Genomic DNA, 16,193 nt, shown 5'->3' with positions numbered 1-16,193 from the left:
CCCCAGCACAGTCTGACAGACCCCAGGACGCCACCACTTGGCAAGAGATACACCTCCAGCTGAGAGCTTCTGAGTGCCTGCGGCCAGCCACAGACTCCCACTCACTTTCAAAGCAGCTTTTCTAGTGGCACTCAGCTGGCCCCACAAGGCACAGGGGAGTGCAAGAAGCAGAGCCTTAGGGGACCTCATTGACAGCAGCTCCTGGAGGCTCAGATGCTTTAAATCAAGCGTTTGGGTGCAGCTGCTCCCACTGGATCATCACTTCTCACCTGTCTCCCCAGTTGGTACGCAAGCCCCAGCCATCTGAATTTCAGTCCCTCTTTCTCACGCATATTCCCTCTCCTGTACACGCATTCTCTTCTCCCCCGGAATGTTCGTCCACCCTTGCTGCACCCCTTTCCCTTTGCTGGCCAGTCCCCCTGCTTGGCCTTTGAATCTCACATGAGATGATGGCACTCCCTTTGAGAAGTGATCCTGCTCCACGCTGGCCCGCCTTGCTTACTCCCCCAGCTCCACCTCCAGCCTAAACTCCCTGAAAGCAGGGACCATGTGTGTCTTTTTCACTTTTAACATTCCAACTCCTCACGTGGTGCCTTGCACAAAGCAGGCCCACCAAAATGTTTCATTGAATGAATGCGAAAACAAACTAGCTTCACAAACAACCATGTCCTTTCCAGAAAAAACTCCTTCCCAAGGCTGCCAGAGACAGACCCTGGACTAGACAGAGAGCAGTCTACGCAAAATTATCATTCCCTTCTGCTGAAAATGCAGATACTTACAGTCTCATGGACTTCGGATTCAGGCTCTTCCACCCTAAATGGAACCCACTGCTGATAAAGACGTGATGCCAGTCATCACTCCGGGTGTCTAGTAGATGCAGGCTTTGCCTTGAGCCCAAACTGGGGGTGGGCACTGACCACAGGGACAGGTGCCTCCCAGTGCGTCCCACGTCTCTTGGCAGAGACGGCCGTTCCGTGTATGCTTGGCTTACTCTTTCACTAACACTTCATCATCTTTTGTATTTTTCCCTTCATTCATTCAACAAATATTTATTGAGTGTCACGTGCCAGGCTTTGTTCTAAGCCTCACGGATACAGATAGTGGGATGACAGAAAGACTCCTGGCTTCCTGGATCTTACAGTCTGATCAAGGGAGACAGACAAACAAATACGTATCTAATAAGATGTCAGCACTGACAAAGGCAATGATGGAAAACAAAGCGTAGAAAGGGGAGCGTGACAGCAGAGGGTTCTGTCAAATTGGGTGATTGGGAACGGCCTCCCTGGGCCGGGGGGCATTTGAGCAGAGGCCTGGATGTATGAAAGGGCTGTCCAAGGGGAGGTCGGGGGAAGAGCATCCAGGCAGAGCAAGCAGTGGGTGCAAAGGCCATGAGGTGAGCACGTGTGGAAGAGAGGAAGGCAGAGCGGATGAGCGAGAGAAAGGAGGGGCTGAGACCTAAAGATCAGGGCCTGACTTCAGGGAGACTAGGGCCTTTGTTAGGCCTTTGGCTTTTACTCTGGGAGACAAGATGGTGTTGAGCCAAGAAGAGCTTAAATTAGTGTTTTAAGAGTCATTCTGGCTTTTGGCTGGAAAAGAGTCAGTTGGGGGTTAAGACAAAAGCCAGGAGGGACATCCAGTGGGTTAGAGGCTGACTCCATGCCCCCAATACAGGGAGTCCAAGTTCAAGCCCTGGTCAGGGAACTAAATTCTACATGCCACAACTGAAAAGAATCCAGGTGCCACAGCTAAGGCCCAGAATAGCCAGATAAATAAATTTTAAAATGAAAATAAATATTAAAACAAAAGACTAAAAGCCAACAGACCAGCAGGCAGACCCTAAAGTCGTACTGGAGAAAAGATAGCAATGGCTGGGCCAGGTGTTGGCAGTGGAGTGGGTGAGAAGTGGTCAGCTCCTGGACAAACCTCAGGATACAACTGGCAGGACCTGCTGAAGGACCGGGCATGGGATGAGGTATAGAAGAGGAAGCCTGTCTTACCCCCCTCAGCAACCCAGAGGATGTGTTGTCTTTACTGAAATGAGGAAGAAGGATGAGAACAGGTTTGGGCTGAAGAGGCGTGGAGGCATCAAGCATTCTCTTTTAGACACGTTAGGTCTGAGAGTTTTAGCAGGTATCAGGTGGACACGTCACCTAGGTAGCTGGATGCACCAGTCTGGATGGATCTTCGTGGGAAGGTCAGAGACGGGGCTGTACATTTGGGAGTCATCAGCCCATAGACGGTCTTTAAAGACACAGGGCTGGATTGGACGGATCCTCGGTGAGAGGGGCTACAGAAGACTCAAGGGTCCTTTCTCCACAGTATCCCCTGAACTGCCTGTTGCCCCAACCTCCTGCTGTCCCACCCACACCGTTCAAGGTTCATTCAAATGGCACCTCCTCTGTGAACTTTCTGTGATTCCCTCAGGACTCTAAACCCCACTTTGCTTTACCTACGGCTCCCTTTTGGCCACATTCCACTCTCTTCTAGTTACTGCTTTACTCTTTCCCAGAGCCTGCCCCCTGGGTGGGAGACTCCGGGAGAGCAGGGATGGGTTCGACTCCAAGTTCCCAGCTGCACAAGCAGAGCTCAGCCTCAGGTGTTTGGCAGGTCCCCCTAAGTGTACTGCACCAGGTAGGGCTTTGCAATAGAATGGCAGGGCATGGGCAGCCAGGTATGGCAGGAATCTGCCCAGTTAAAGGTATGGAGGCCAAGGACTCCCTCAGAAAGCCCAAAAGCCATCAGGTGAATGTGTTCAGCTACTGGGCCTCCAGAGTCTGGACTCCATGAGTCCCATCCATATGTTAACAGTAAAGCAAACACAGGAGCTGGGATCTTTTCCTTCCCTTTTTTTTGGCTGTGCTAGGTCTTGGTCGCTGTGTGAGCTCTTCTGCAGTTGTGGCAAGTGGGGGTACTCTCTAGCTGCGGTGTGCAGGCCTCTCGTGGCAGTAGCTTCTCCTGCTGTGGAGCACGGGTTCCAGGGCACTTGGGCTTCAGGAGTTGCAGCATGCGGGCTCAGGAGCTGTGGCTCCCAGACACTCGAGCACAGACTCAATAGTTGCGGTGTCCAGGTTGTTTCTTTGCAGCATGGGGGTTCCTCTAGGATCAGGGATCAAACTCGTGTCTCCCCAGTTGATTGGCAGGGGGATTCTTTACCACTGACCCACCAGGGAAGCCCTGGTTGAGATCTTTCTCGATAGAAACGTTACTAAGGTTCCCTAGTCTTGCAGGTATAGGGAACCAGAAGCATTGGAATGAAGGCCTTCCCAAAGATTTATTTCCTTCCTCAAAGGTGTATTTCATTACAGACGTTAGTAATTTTGTTTGTAGCACATTTATTTGTATTCTGGGCCAAATGTGATGTAGTTTACTGATTTATCTTACTCTTCTTATGGTCCCTTCAGTATATCTTAGCTAACAATATCAAACTTGGAAGTATAAAGTAATAAAAGACTATTTCTGCCATCAATCCTTTTCATTAAGCAGACCAGCCCTCTGCCAACACTTCCAAAAAGAAAGGACTTTCTGCTGAGACAAGTTCTTTTATACCCCATAAGCAACAGAAACACAAAAATATCTAGTCCTTACCTGGGAAACTGGTTGTTTTTGCAGAATCTTTGGAGAAAAAAATTTCATTATCTTCAGTAGTAGTAGGTGCCTAAAAGAAACATTCCTCACTGTGAGCCTCTTTCTGCAGATTCCACCATCATTCAGGACCCAGCTCAGGCACTATCTCCTCCTTCACGTCCTGCCTGATCCACACATGGCAATCCTTTCTCTGGCTCATGGACCTCTCCTTGTCTGACCCGTCACTCTCAACTTACTTGTATCTATAGCTCACCTACTCAGGGTGGGGATTTCTTCCCACATGTCTCTCCACCAGGAACTTGAGGGCACATCCCTTCCACAGAGGAGATACTCAATAAATAACCTGAAACAGCAGATGTATTATGGGTCTGGTGCCAGGGCGTGGGTACTACCACTTACTGGGAAAAGCTCAAGCTAGAATCTTGGATCCACCACTTACTAGTTATGGAAGGCAGGGGAAATTTCTTAATCCACGTGGGCATCAGTTTTCCTCCCTTGTAGGCATGATCATGGACTTCCCAGGTGGTGCTAGTGATAAAGAACCCGCCTGCCAATGCAGGACACATAAGAGATATGGGTTCGATTCCTGGATTGGGAAGAGCCCCTGGAGGAGGGCATGGCAACCCACTCCAGTACTCTTGCCTGGAAAACCCCATGGACAGAGGAGCCTGGTGGGCTATAGTCCTTGGAGGCCGCAAAGAGTCAGACATGACTGATCAGTACAGGCATGATCATCCGGGCACCCAAATCTTGGTGACCATAAGGGTCAAATGAGGAAGGAGATGCCAGGCTTAGAGCCTAGTGAGGCGTGGCAAGTTCTCAGCGTCAGTTCCCACCACCCTCCAGCCCCGTGAGTGTGGGCTTCACCCTGGAGCTGTTTCCGCTGGTCCCTGGACAGTCTGGCATCCAATATGGCCAAGATGCAAGACCCTGGCTCCTTCCCCATGCTGCCCAGCTCCAAGAGTGGCTGAGCCTCCCCGCTTAGCATTGAGGGAATTAAGGACAAGGAGAGGAGATGTAGTTGAATGGGAAATTGGATTACACAAGGATTTGTTAAGCAGCTTCAGAGGTAATCCTCTTTTCAGAAAATTATGACACCAAGAGTCCACAGGGGAAGAGCACAGATACACAAGCTAAGCTATCGGGATGCCCAGAGGTTCAGAGATGAAACAGCAGCCACCAGACACACAGCTGCTCAGTGAGCCGGGCCAGAACCAATCCACACTCTACGTGGCCTACATCACTGGGACGAGAGAACCGCTCTTCCCCTGCTTTACAGAGCCCCTGTGTTCAGACTAGTTGTTCACATCCACGTTTCTGGTAGGTGGTAAAGGTGCAATTGGAGTCAACTTCTGCCTGATGCCAGCCCACAACCCTTAACTCTAGGTGCTGTTGCCATGACCCTTTTATAAGAACATGAGCTCACCTGTGTGGAGGTGGGCAGCTCGGTCGTAGTAGAACTCCTGGGCTCTGTGGATAGAAAAGTCATTATTAACGATTCATAAACGCTGAAGTCCTGACTGATAGAATAAAATTAACCATAATGAATCTTACGGGGAAAACGAGCAACTATCCAACCCTAAAGGAATAGCCGTATAAATTCTGATATAATCATACATTGCAATAGTCTTTAAAAATATCTCAGAAAATAACTAAGAATATGATATAATGTTAAATAAAAAATGTAAGACAAGGAAAAGTCCATATAGTGTGATCCAAAGTTTTCCATGCGGTGTGCTAAGTTGCCTTAGTCGTGTCCGACTCTTTGCGACCTCATGGACTGTAGCCTGCCAGGTTCCTCTGACCATGGGATTATCCAGGCAAGAATACTAGAGTGAGTTGCCATTTCCTTCTCCACGGGGATCTTCCTGACCCATGGATCGAACCCATGTCTCCTGCGACTCCTGCATTGCAGGCAGACTCTTCACCACACAGACACCTGGGAAGCCCATGTTATATGATATACCATAATATATATTCTGAATACTCATTGGAAGGACTAAGGTTGAAGCTGAAGCTCCAATAATTTGGCCACCTGTTGCAAACAGCCAACTCATTGGAAAAGACTATGATGCTGGGAAAGATTGAGGGCAGAAGGAGAAGAGGGTGACAGAGAATGAGATGGTTGAATGGCATCACCAATGCAATGGACATAATCTTGGGCAAACTCCGAGAGATGGTGAGGGACAGGACAATCTGTCGCGCTGCAGTCCATGGGGTTGCAAAGAGTCAGACTTAACTTGGCAACAGAACAACAACAACAAATATATATTCATACACAGAAAGAAACAAAAGGAAGGCTATACAGCGCCAGATAGAAGCACCATTAACATTTTAATCTCCTTTATGCCCCTTTTTCAGAGAAGGCAATGGCACCCCACTCCAGTACTCTTGCCTGGAAAATCCCATGGATGGAGGAGCCTGGTGGGCTGCAGTCCATGGGATCGCTAAGAGTCGGATATGACTGAGCAACTTCACTTTCACTTTTCACTTTCATACATTAGAGAAGGAAATGGCAACCCACTCCAGTGTTCTTGCCTGGAGAATCCCAGGGACAGGGGAGCCTGGTGGGCTGCCGTCTATGGGGTCGCACAGAGTCGGACATGACTGAAGTGACTTAGCAGCAGTATGCCCCTTTTTGCAATAAAAATATTTATCTAAACCACAGATTCTCTAGGACTTTGCTGGTGGTCCAGTAGCTAAAACTCCACACTCCCAATGCAGGGGGCTCAGGTTCGATCCCTGGTCAGGGAACTAGATCTCCTATGCTGCAACTTAAGATCCCACATGCTGCAGCTAAGACCCGGCTCAGCCAAATAAATAAACATATGTTTTTAAATTATGTAACAACAGACTCTTACAGCCTGGATGGATTTAATATACTGTGCCCAAGAAGGGAGATGGGCTGGGCACACTTCTGGGCCCCTCCCCCTCCATGGGAACCACGTTGCTGCAGAAACCCCAAGGCTGCAGAAGGGCAAGTATCAAAGCGAGAACGCTGACACGAGGCCTGACTCAGCCGCAAATGTGGGCCCAAGGGACCAGGCACTGAATGCTCTGGAGTTTAAAATATTTTCTTTTCAGTTCATCATTTTTCCATCAAGAAATTAAAAATACCACAGAACCAGTTTATACAAAGATGTCAAGCCTCCCTGAGTCAGGAGTAGAAAGACTAGCAAGGGGTTGGAGGAGAGGGTGACCCTTCTGCTCAGGAAAGAAATTTCCAGAAGGGGCGTGCCTTCCCCAGGAGGGGAAAAACACCACACACCAGCAGCACTGGAAGGGACACAAGAGCGTGTTCACCCTCCGCAGTGTATGGAGAGCCCAGAAAGGGAAAGCAACTTGTCCAAGGTCACAGAGCAACTTAGCCCCAGATCAACCTTGGAAAAATGCGAGGGACACAGTCTCTTATTCTTTTGTGTTCTCCCAGCCCAACCTAACAGGGAACAATTAGACTCATAGCAGGGGATGACTGAAGGATTAAAGGAGGGTGTGGGGACGATAGAGTGAAAGCTAAAACCAGGAGACAGGGACAACTCTACATAGGAAATATGGTTGACCATGGATGGTGGTTCTTAAACCCAGACATGTTCAGATTCATCAGTAGTCTTTTAGGTCCAATCCCTGACCTATAGCCTCAGAATCTCCATGCTAAGTTTCAGCCATCAGGGTCTTTAAAAGATCCCTCAAACCCAGAAAGATATTTCAGGAAGAAAAGGAGACCAGTATACTTTGGACCCTCAGCTCTGACCCCCAACATGATATGAGGTCCAGAAAAGGATGTGTAACCTTTGGTGGCTCAGATTTCCAGAGATAAATTAGGACTTTTCTCTCAAATAACCCAGGAATGCTACCAGACTGAACAAAATTTTTCCAACACATAGTTAAGATTGTCTTACATAACAAGACTTTTTAAAAACCTCCCTAGATGACAATAATGTTAGTCTCTGAGTTGTGTCCAACTCTGCGACGCTATGGACTGTAACCTCCCAGCCTCCTCTCTTCATGGGATTCTCAGGTAAGAATGCTGGAGTGAACTGCCGTTTTCTACTTCAGGAGAGATGACAACGGGAGCCCCTGACTCAGACCATTTGTCCCCTGAGATGGAAGGTGTATTGCTATTACTAATAAACATTTCCATTTTACAGAAGAAACTACAGCTCAGGAGAAAATGAGTTTAATAATAATATTATTAATACTAACTGCATACTAATAAAATATTGCTAGTACTTCTACCATTGACCTTGGTGGACGCTCACTCCACTCCAGTTCCAAGTGGTTCTTTGCCTACGTGATGTTCATAATATCTCACAAGGCAGGTACTATTATCACAGGTTTACAGACGCAGAGGCTCAGGAAGGCTATAAAACATTAGCAACAACAGAGAGCACATTTTTTCCGTTTAGACCAAAGTATTTTATATTTCCTAGTGTTTCACTGCAGCTAGCATGTGGAATGAAAGAGGGGAAGGAACCGGCATTCACTGGCTCCCATATGCCCCTGTGTGCCAGGAAGCAACAGGCTTAAGGACAGTGGCGGCGGTCACGAGACCACAGCAGCAACAACTATGACAATGCCTGACATTTACTGAGACTTTACTACGTGCCAGGCACCATCTTTCCTATAATACTTTACACGAACTAATTAATTGAATTCTCACAACAGTACTCTGAGTATTCTGCGATCAGCAATAATATCACCCTCACTTTACAGATGTGGAAAATGAGACACAGGGAGGTTAAATAGCTTGCCTGAAGTTTTGTAAGAAATAAGTGTTAAAGCTTTCTGACTCCAAGAATAAACTTTTTTCCACTTTATTAAAAAAAAAATCATCTCTAGATCGAACATTTCTCAAATTCAAGGACTGTATCTTACTCATCTTTGTGAACTCACTACGTAACACGAGCCTGCATCTTGCTGAAAACCTGTGGAATTAGTAAAATTTCAATTATGGAAAATCACCTGGGGACCAAAAAAAAAAAAAGACTGCTACATTAACATCCAACACAGAGTGTGTCCCCATAATAATATTTCCAGATAAGACGATGTACTTTTATATTCATAACAAAGTGAATGAATGAATGACCATATCCAGTAAGTGAGGCTGAGAGAAACTACCTGTGAGTTTTTTCCACGAGTTTTTAAAACAAAAGACGTATTTCTGTTGATTTGAAAATGGGTTTGGGTTTGCTTACTTGGGTTTTGGAATAGAGAAATTCAATACAAAAGATGGCAGAGGCCTTCATACCAGATCTGTAGTTTTGGTCAAGGCACTCCGCTTCTTTTAGACCTCGCTTCTTTGTTAGTAAGGAAGGGGGCGGCTTCCTTCTACACAGGGCACCTCAGATCACTGAAGTTTTCTGAACGAATGGAAAAAAGTGAAAGTGAAGTCGCTCAGTCGTGTCCGACTCTTTTCAACCTCCTGGACTGTAGCATCCCAGGCTCCTCCATCCATGGGATTGGCTGAAGGACCTAGCATGTGCCCAGCACACAAAAACATCTGTTTAAAAACTGACTCTAAATTCAGAACACAGAACAGAAAACATTTTCTAACACAATACTTTTAAGTTGTATATTGAAAGTGAAAGTGAAGTCACTCAGTCATGTCCAACTCTTTGCGGCCCTATGGACTGTAGCCCACCAGGCTCCTCCATCCATGGGATTCTCCAGGCAAGAATACTGGAGGGGGGTGCCATTTCCTTCTCCAGGGAATCTTCCTGACCCAGGGATCGAACCCAAGGATCGAACCCAGGTCTCCCGCATTGCAGGCAGACGCTTTAACCTCTGAGCCACCAGGGAAGCCCAAGTTGTATAAAAATATGGGCTACTAGGCTCCAGGGTTGGAGTACAGAGAGGGAACAAAGGAGTGGGCTGGGAATAAGAAGAGGCAAAAGAAAGAAAAAAGAAGCCAGAGGGTGACAGAAAGATGAAGGAACAAGGGGAGAGGGACGAACCACAAAGCCAGACATTTACAGAGAGGGGGTGGGGACACAGGGACCCACAAGCTGAGCGGCACGCCAGGCAGCGCCCCCACTCTGAATGACATGCCTTCCCTCACACCCTATAAACCACCAACCAGAAAGTTGATCACTGTTCCCCCATTTGTGCAGGACTTCCCTAGTGGCTCAGATGGTAAAGCATCTGCCTACAATGCAGAAGACCCAGGTTCAATCCCTGGGTCAGGAAGATATCCTGGAGAAGGAAATGGCAACCCACTCCAGTATTCTTGCCTGGAGAATCCCATGGATGGAGGAGCCTGGGATGCTACAGTCCATGAGGTTGAAAAGAGTCGGACACGACTGAGCGACTTCACTTTCACTTTTTTCCATTTTTTCAGAAAAATGAAAAAGCCCAAAACCTCACACTGAGGAGTGGACAGTCTCCTGAGGAGAAAAAAAATCACCTCTACCTGGGCCCCAGCACCACCCAGGACAGTCTGTGGAGAAGTCTACTAGTCTGAGGCCAGATGAGAAAAAACAAAGTGGATAGCTACATAGCTTAAGTGTCTTCCTTCTGAGATTTAAGCCCTTGTTTCATCCTCTTATGAAATGAGTGACGGTCAATGGCAATAGTTCCTTTTTACTTGGGCTTCCCCGATGCTTAGACAGTAAAGAATCTGCCTGCAGTGCAGGAAACCTGGGTTGGATCTCTGGGTTGGGAAGAGTCCCCTGGGGAAGGGAATGAAAACCCACTCCAGTATTCTTGCCTGGAGAATTCCATGGACAGGGGAACCTGGCAGTCGAACATGACTGAGCGACTAAGCACAGCAGAGCACTTTTTACTTAACCGTTTAACTTTAGGTCCTTACTTAGCAAACTGAAAAGCTTCTTGGGTACCCAAAATTCTTTTTGAAATTTTATAGAAATCCCAGGAAACTGTCAGCTATGCACAGAAATGGAGCAAGTAGGGAGGGTGTGGAAGGAAGTGATGCAGTGGTGGGCCCAGAAAGAAGGTGGATGAAGAGGCAGACAAGAGTGCCAAACTGCTGGTCCCCCTGGAGGGGGAGAGGCGAGTGAGGGCCAGGCGCGAGGGATGGTGGGCAGGCAGCCGGAGAAGGCCCTCTGCTCCAAGCTCAGGAGTTTGAGCTTCACCTGGAAGTTAAGGGGGGGTCATGGCTGTAGATCAGAGAGCAACATTCAGGCTTGTGATCTAGAAAGAGGCCCATGGCAGTGGCGTGGAGGACACCCGGTGCTCTCCCCCCAGAGACAGAAGTCAGTTTCACAGATCCTCATAGGAACTCTGTTGAGGGACATCCCTCAGTCCAGCGGCTAAGACTCTGCATTCCCAATGCAAGGGGCCCACAGGCTGCAACTAAGACCCAGGCACAGCTAAATGACTAACAAAAAGAATCCTGCCAACATGGGACAAGAACCTGAGCCAAGGGAGAGGGTGGTCCGGCCTGCTATCCTGGGCATGTCCTGGCTCAGAGAGAGGGCTGAATGGTAGCGTCCATCACCAGACAAAGAACACGGGGAGGTTTTTGGTCCAAGCTCTGGGCAAAGTGGAGACAAGAATCCAGAGCTCAAGGGACAGATGTGGCCTGAAACACAGGTGAATTGCTAGCATCCGGTATATACTCACAGTGCCAGGCTGGGTGTGAACTGCTGTCTAAGCTTGGTTAGTCCTCTCAGCTCAGTGAGGCAGGTGTTTGGTTTGGAAGTTCTGAAGCAGGCCTATCATTCCCATCTGGAAACCAAGCAAACCTGGGCACTTCCCTAAGGTCCCGCGGGGAGGGGCAGTACCAGCGACCAGAGCCCAGTCCGCCCTGCGACAACACTGCACCCAGGGGACGCGACAAGGCCGCCCCGTGGAAGAGGCACCACGGCAGAGTCAGGCGATGCCCGGGGAGTGGTGAAGGGGCACTGTCTCTTCACAAACGTGTCCCCAAGTACCCTTTAACCTGCACAACCCGAGGGGAGGAACGCAGTGAAGTCCCCCAGAATGGGACGATTGCAGGGTTTGAGGTGATAGTATGTGGCTGAAGCGATTGGGCCAGGGAGGCCCACCTGCCCAGACAGCGTGCAGCCCAGCCTCTGGGTCCCCCAAAGGCCATGTGGACGCAAACCTCTAGCACCTCCTCAGCAGTGTGACTCCCAAGAATGGGTCCCCGCTGCTCACTACCTGTCACAGGTGGTTGTTAATATTTCCCAGGTGAGCAGGGTGTGAGAGGAAGTCAAAGGGATTCATGAAAGCAAGAAACAACCCTCTTAGGCCTAACGGGCTTTTCCCGAGCATTCTGCCCCAGCTCGCTGTGCGAAGGGCCCACAGGTTTGCTGGATGCCAGCCCTGCCAGTGCTGCCGGAGACGACGAACGTGAGGAACCCCCAGCCTGCAAAGAGCGGCTGACCAGCCGCCTGTCAGTGTGCAGCCTCTCCTTCCTGGCCTGACATCAGAGTGACATCAGCCCTGACAGGCAGGGACTCCGTGAGTCACTGTGGCAGGTGCTGCTGGCAGTCACCTGGCCTTCCTGGCCAGAGCAGGGCCCCCAGAACTGTGTGACTCAGTGCCCCGCCCTCAGGCTGGGAACCTCGCTGCCTCCACAAGACTGCGTGCAGCCAGGTCTCGGCCTCAAGGGGGCAGCGCTCGCTGCAACCCAGGCGCCTGACTCCCCTCCCCCACACCTCTACTCGGCACCCCCTCTCCCTTCAGGCCTTCCCGGGGGCCCCACTCGGGCCTCCCACCCACACACCTGTGCTCCCCCCGACCAAACAGCCCTGCGTTGGTTCACAGTCCATGTCCTTGCACGTGCTGTTCCCGCAGCATATAATCCCCATTCTCTACTTGTAGGGAAACCCCTACAACACCCTCCAAGACATAAAGCAAATGTCACCTCCTCCGTGAAGCCTTTCTTGCTCTTTCTAAACTGCCCGGAGTGTTGTCTGCTCCACAGCCTTATCAATTACAGTGGGATGCTACGCCAGCCCCTCCCCCACCCCGCCCCCGCACATTCCCCGTTTCACATTCCCCTCTACATTCCAACTCAGTGAGTCCCGGACTGTATCCAGGGCGGCAATTCTAGGACGTCCACAGCCCCGCTCTCTTTATCCCAAGAGCTACCGGCTCAACAGTTGTGGATCCTCCCGAACGAAGAACAATCAACCCAGCACTCAAATTACTAATCCTCCTACACTGGCAGTGCTAGTTATCATCTCTAAGAAATGTTTTTTTCTCTAAATTCATAAAAACTCTCCAAAGGGGACAAGATAAGTCATGTCATCTCCATTTTACAGATGACAAGACTGAGGCTCTGAGAGGTAAACTAACGTTACCAAGGTCACACAACCTGATTTCCAGGTCCAATGTACTTCTCTTGGCCTCTGTGTCAGGACCTCCACACCTAGGCAGGGGCATCCTACCTGTCTGGGCTTTAGCGATGGAGGCAGGTCTTTGGGGCTAGAAAGCCCATCAATGTCGTATCTAGTGCACTGACATGTCTCAAACAGTCAAATAACTCTAAAACATATGTAACCTCAGTAAAACATACATAACCTCCCTCTCATTTTCCAGAAGCACTCCCCAGTTTCCAATCCTGTTGCATGGGAATAATCCAGGTTCCTCTTGCTCTGCCCTTAGTGGAGAGGGGAGCAGCTGGTTTCTCCCTTGGCTATATTCACCACTGGGGTTTTGAAGACCCTCCCCTCAAAACCCACGCAGGCACAGAATAGGAGCTCAAACCCTTCAGCTACTTATGTGAGAAGTGGTCAAAAGAGTTCTGTCTGAGCTTATGTGATCACTGTAGCAAGTCATAGAAACATAGGACCTGAGGTTGAACATGTGCCTACCACACCGTCCTCCACTGGCAGGAGACTACAACAATTTAAAGAGGGACATCCACAGATGAGACCAGCTTTGAGGGAAGGTCCCCAGACAGGTAAGGAATCTACAAGCCATCCCATTCAGCAGCCTGGGAACAGAAGCACAAGCAGATGCAAGTCCCCTGGGAATTCCAGAAACATTCAGAGAGAGCAGACTAGCAGACTTATCAGGAGTTACCCTGGAGACCAAGGCCCAGTGAGACCAGAGCTGGGTTCACATGAGAAAGAATTTTCTACTTGAATAGATAGTTCTCCAAAAAAGATATACAAATAGCCAGTAAACACATGAAAAGATCTTCAACACCACTACTTACTATGGAAATGCAAATCTAAACCACAATACCATTGTGGACCCAGTGGGAGAAGGAGAGGGAGAGACAAACAGAGTAGCATCGAAGTATACAGACTGCCATTGCAAAATAGCTAGCCAGCGGGAAGCAGCTATAAAGCAGGGGAGCTCAGCTCAGTGCTCTGTGAGGACCTAAAGGGGTGAGATAGGGCTGGGGGTGGGAAGGAGGCTCAAGAGGGAGGGAACATATGTATACTTATAGCTGATTCGCGTTGTTGTACAGCAAAAACTAACACAACATTGTAAAGCAATTCTCCTCCAATTAAGAAATCACTCCACAACCCCACACCCGTAAGGAGAGGTATTAAGAAAGAAAGAAGAAAAGAGACAGAAGGGAAGAAGAAAGGAAGAAAATACTAAGTGCGGACAAGGATATGAAAAAAAGAAAACCCTGCACGTTGCTGATAGGAATGTAGGAACGTACAAAGGTGCAGCCACTGCAGAAAACACCATGGCAGTCCTTCAAAAAATTACAAATAGAATTACCATATGGTGTAGCAACTATGCATCTGGGTATATATTCCAAAGAACTGAAGGCAGAGATCAAAACATATTTGTACAGCCACGTTCATGGGAGCATTATTCAGGACGGTCAAAAAGTGGAAGCAAGCCATGTCCATCTACAGATGAACAGATAAACAAATTATGGTATATGCATACAATGGAATATTATTCAGCCTTAAAAGGGAAGGAGATTCTGACGCAGGTTACAACATGGATGAATCTTGAGGAAGTTATTCTAAGTAATACAAGCTAGTCAAAAAAGACAAATACAGTGTGCTTCCACTTACATGAAGTACTTAGAGCAGTCACACTCTGAGACCAAAGGAAAGCAGTGGTTGCCAGGCACTGGAGGTAGGGATGAATGGGAAGTTACTATTTAACTAGTATAGAGTTTCAGTTCTGCAAGGTAGAAAAAGTTCTGGAGCTGGATGGTGGTCAAGGTAGCACCACGATATGAAAGTGTTTAAGGCCACTGAACCACACGCTTTAAAAATGGTAAGTTGTAAGTTATTTGTGTTTTACCACAACTTAAAAAAAAAGAAGAAAAGAAAGAATTTTCTAACAAAACAAGATTTTCTAAAGCTGTTTGTGACCATCCAAATTAAGTGCTTGGGATAAAAGGTAAACAGGTGTCAGCCTGTATCCAGAACATTTCCCCCGCACAATGTTATAAATGATTCACTCCCCTCCCAAAGGCTCCTAAGGCCATGTTAATGTTTGGTATTCAGCATGTTTTGGCTCAAAGTCCTTGTACAAACCAAAGACAGCTATGGACAGGTCAACACAATCTAGCCTGAAGGATGTTCTGATTTATTTAAATGACCTTTCTAAGGAGGATAGTTAGGCTTCCCTTCTTGTCCAGGTCTCATCAGGAAATAAACTTTTGAGGATAGGGTCCAACAGAAGGCTGCCTCCTGTTTTGATGGACAGAAGAGGGGACAGCAGCGCCTGACCCCGCATGAGCCTGCACTCGACACTCTCTACTCCGCCAGCTCTCCAGGACAGGAAGGATGAGGACTACATACTGCAAAGCCAGGGTAGAGGAAAGGCCGTCTCATCACAGCATCCGTTCTGGGGGAAGAATGCCAGCCTACATGTACGTCTCCCGGAAGCCGGAGACAGAAGGAAGTGGCAGAGGTGGGGCTGGATCTGGACAACTTATATCATTTCTGTCCTTTCTTTTTTATCCAAACATACTCAATAAATTTTTTTTCTTCTTTGCTGTGTCATGTGGCAAGTGGGATCTTAGTTCCCTAACCAGGGATCAAATCTGAGTCTCCTGTACTCAAAGTGTGGTATCTTAACCACTGGACCGCCAGGCAAGTCCCTATTATTTTTTAATTGCCTAGTATTTAAGAACAACTACTTTGGTCCAGTTATGCTGCAGGGCGAAAGAGATCTGACACAGAAGCAAACCTGGAAACTATTCTACAGTAAGAATGGACAAAAAAGAAAGGACAGAAACGATATAAGTTGTCCAGACCCAGCCCCACCTCTGCCGCTTCCTTCTGTCTCCGGCTTCCGAGAGACTTCTATGTAAGCTGGCATTCTTCCCCCAGAACGGATGCTGTGATGAGACAGCCTTTCCTCCACCCTGAGAGTAGTAAGCTCTCCATCTCTGGAAGCATTTAAGCAGAGGCTGGGCTACCACTCTGGTTTGTAATCAGGGAGATTCCTGCACTGGACGTAGATCAATTAAATCCTAATGTTTCATAGGAAGGAGTGAAAAGATAACATCTCATATTATTTTCTTGGGGAAAAAAATCCAGCTATGTTAGTTTCTTGTTTGGAGAGGAGGGGACAGAAGAACTAAAAACAGCTTGGTCTAGCGAGCAGGGCTGAAAATGGGAAGGGGTGGGACAAGAGACACTGGTTATTATTATAAGCCCTTCTCTGCTTCTTTGCCGTGAGCATGTATTAATTTGATAAAAGTTTTAAAA

General features: G+C 48.2%; 1 protein-coding gene across 1 annotated transcript in view; it reads right to left on the bottom strand.

The window, feature by feature from the left end:
- The window catches only part of IL6R (interleukin 6 receptor), a 54,903-nt gene that overhangs the window by 7,555 nt on the left and 31,155 nt on the right, over positions 1-16,193 (bottom strand). Inside the window, exons 7-8 of the mRNA XM_069543476.1 lie at positions 5,012-5,055; positions 3,586-3,655 (exon numbers count right to left, since the gene is read on the bottom strand). Of these exons, the coding sequence (XP_069399577.1) occupies positions 3,586-3,655; positions 5,012-5,055 (114 nt within the window). The remainder of the gene's footprint in view (positions 1-3,585; positions 3,656-5,011; positions 5,056-16,193) is intronic.

Source organism: Ovis canadensis, chromosome 1 (assembly GCF_042477335.2).
Source record: "Ovis canadensis isolate MfBH-ARS-UI-01 breed Bighorn chromosome 1, ARS-UI_OviCan_v2, whole genome shotgun sequence".
In the NCBI taxonomy this organism is placed as follows: domain Eukaryota; kingdom Metazoa; phylum Chordata; class Mammalia; order Artiodactyla; family Bovidae; genus Ovis; species Ovis canadensis.
This window is presented reverse-complemented; position numbering and strand designations above follow the sequence as displayed.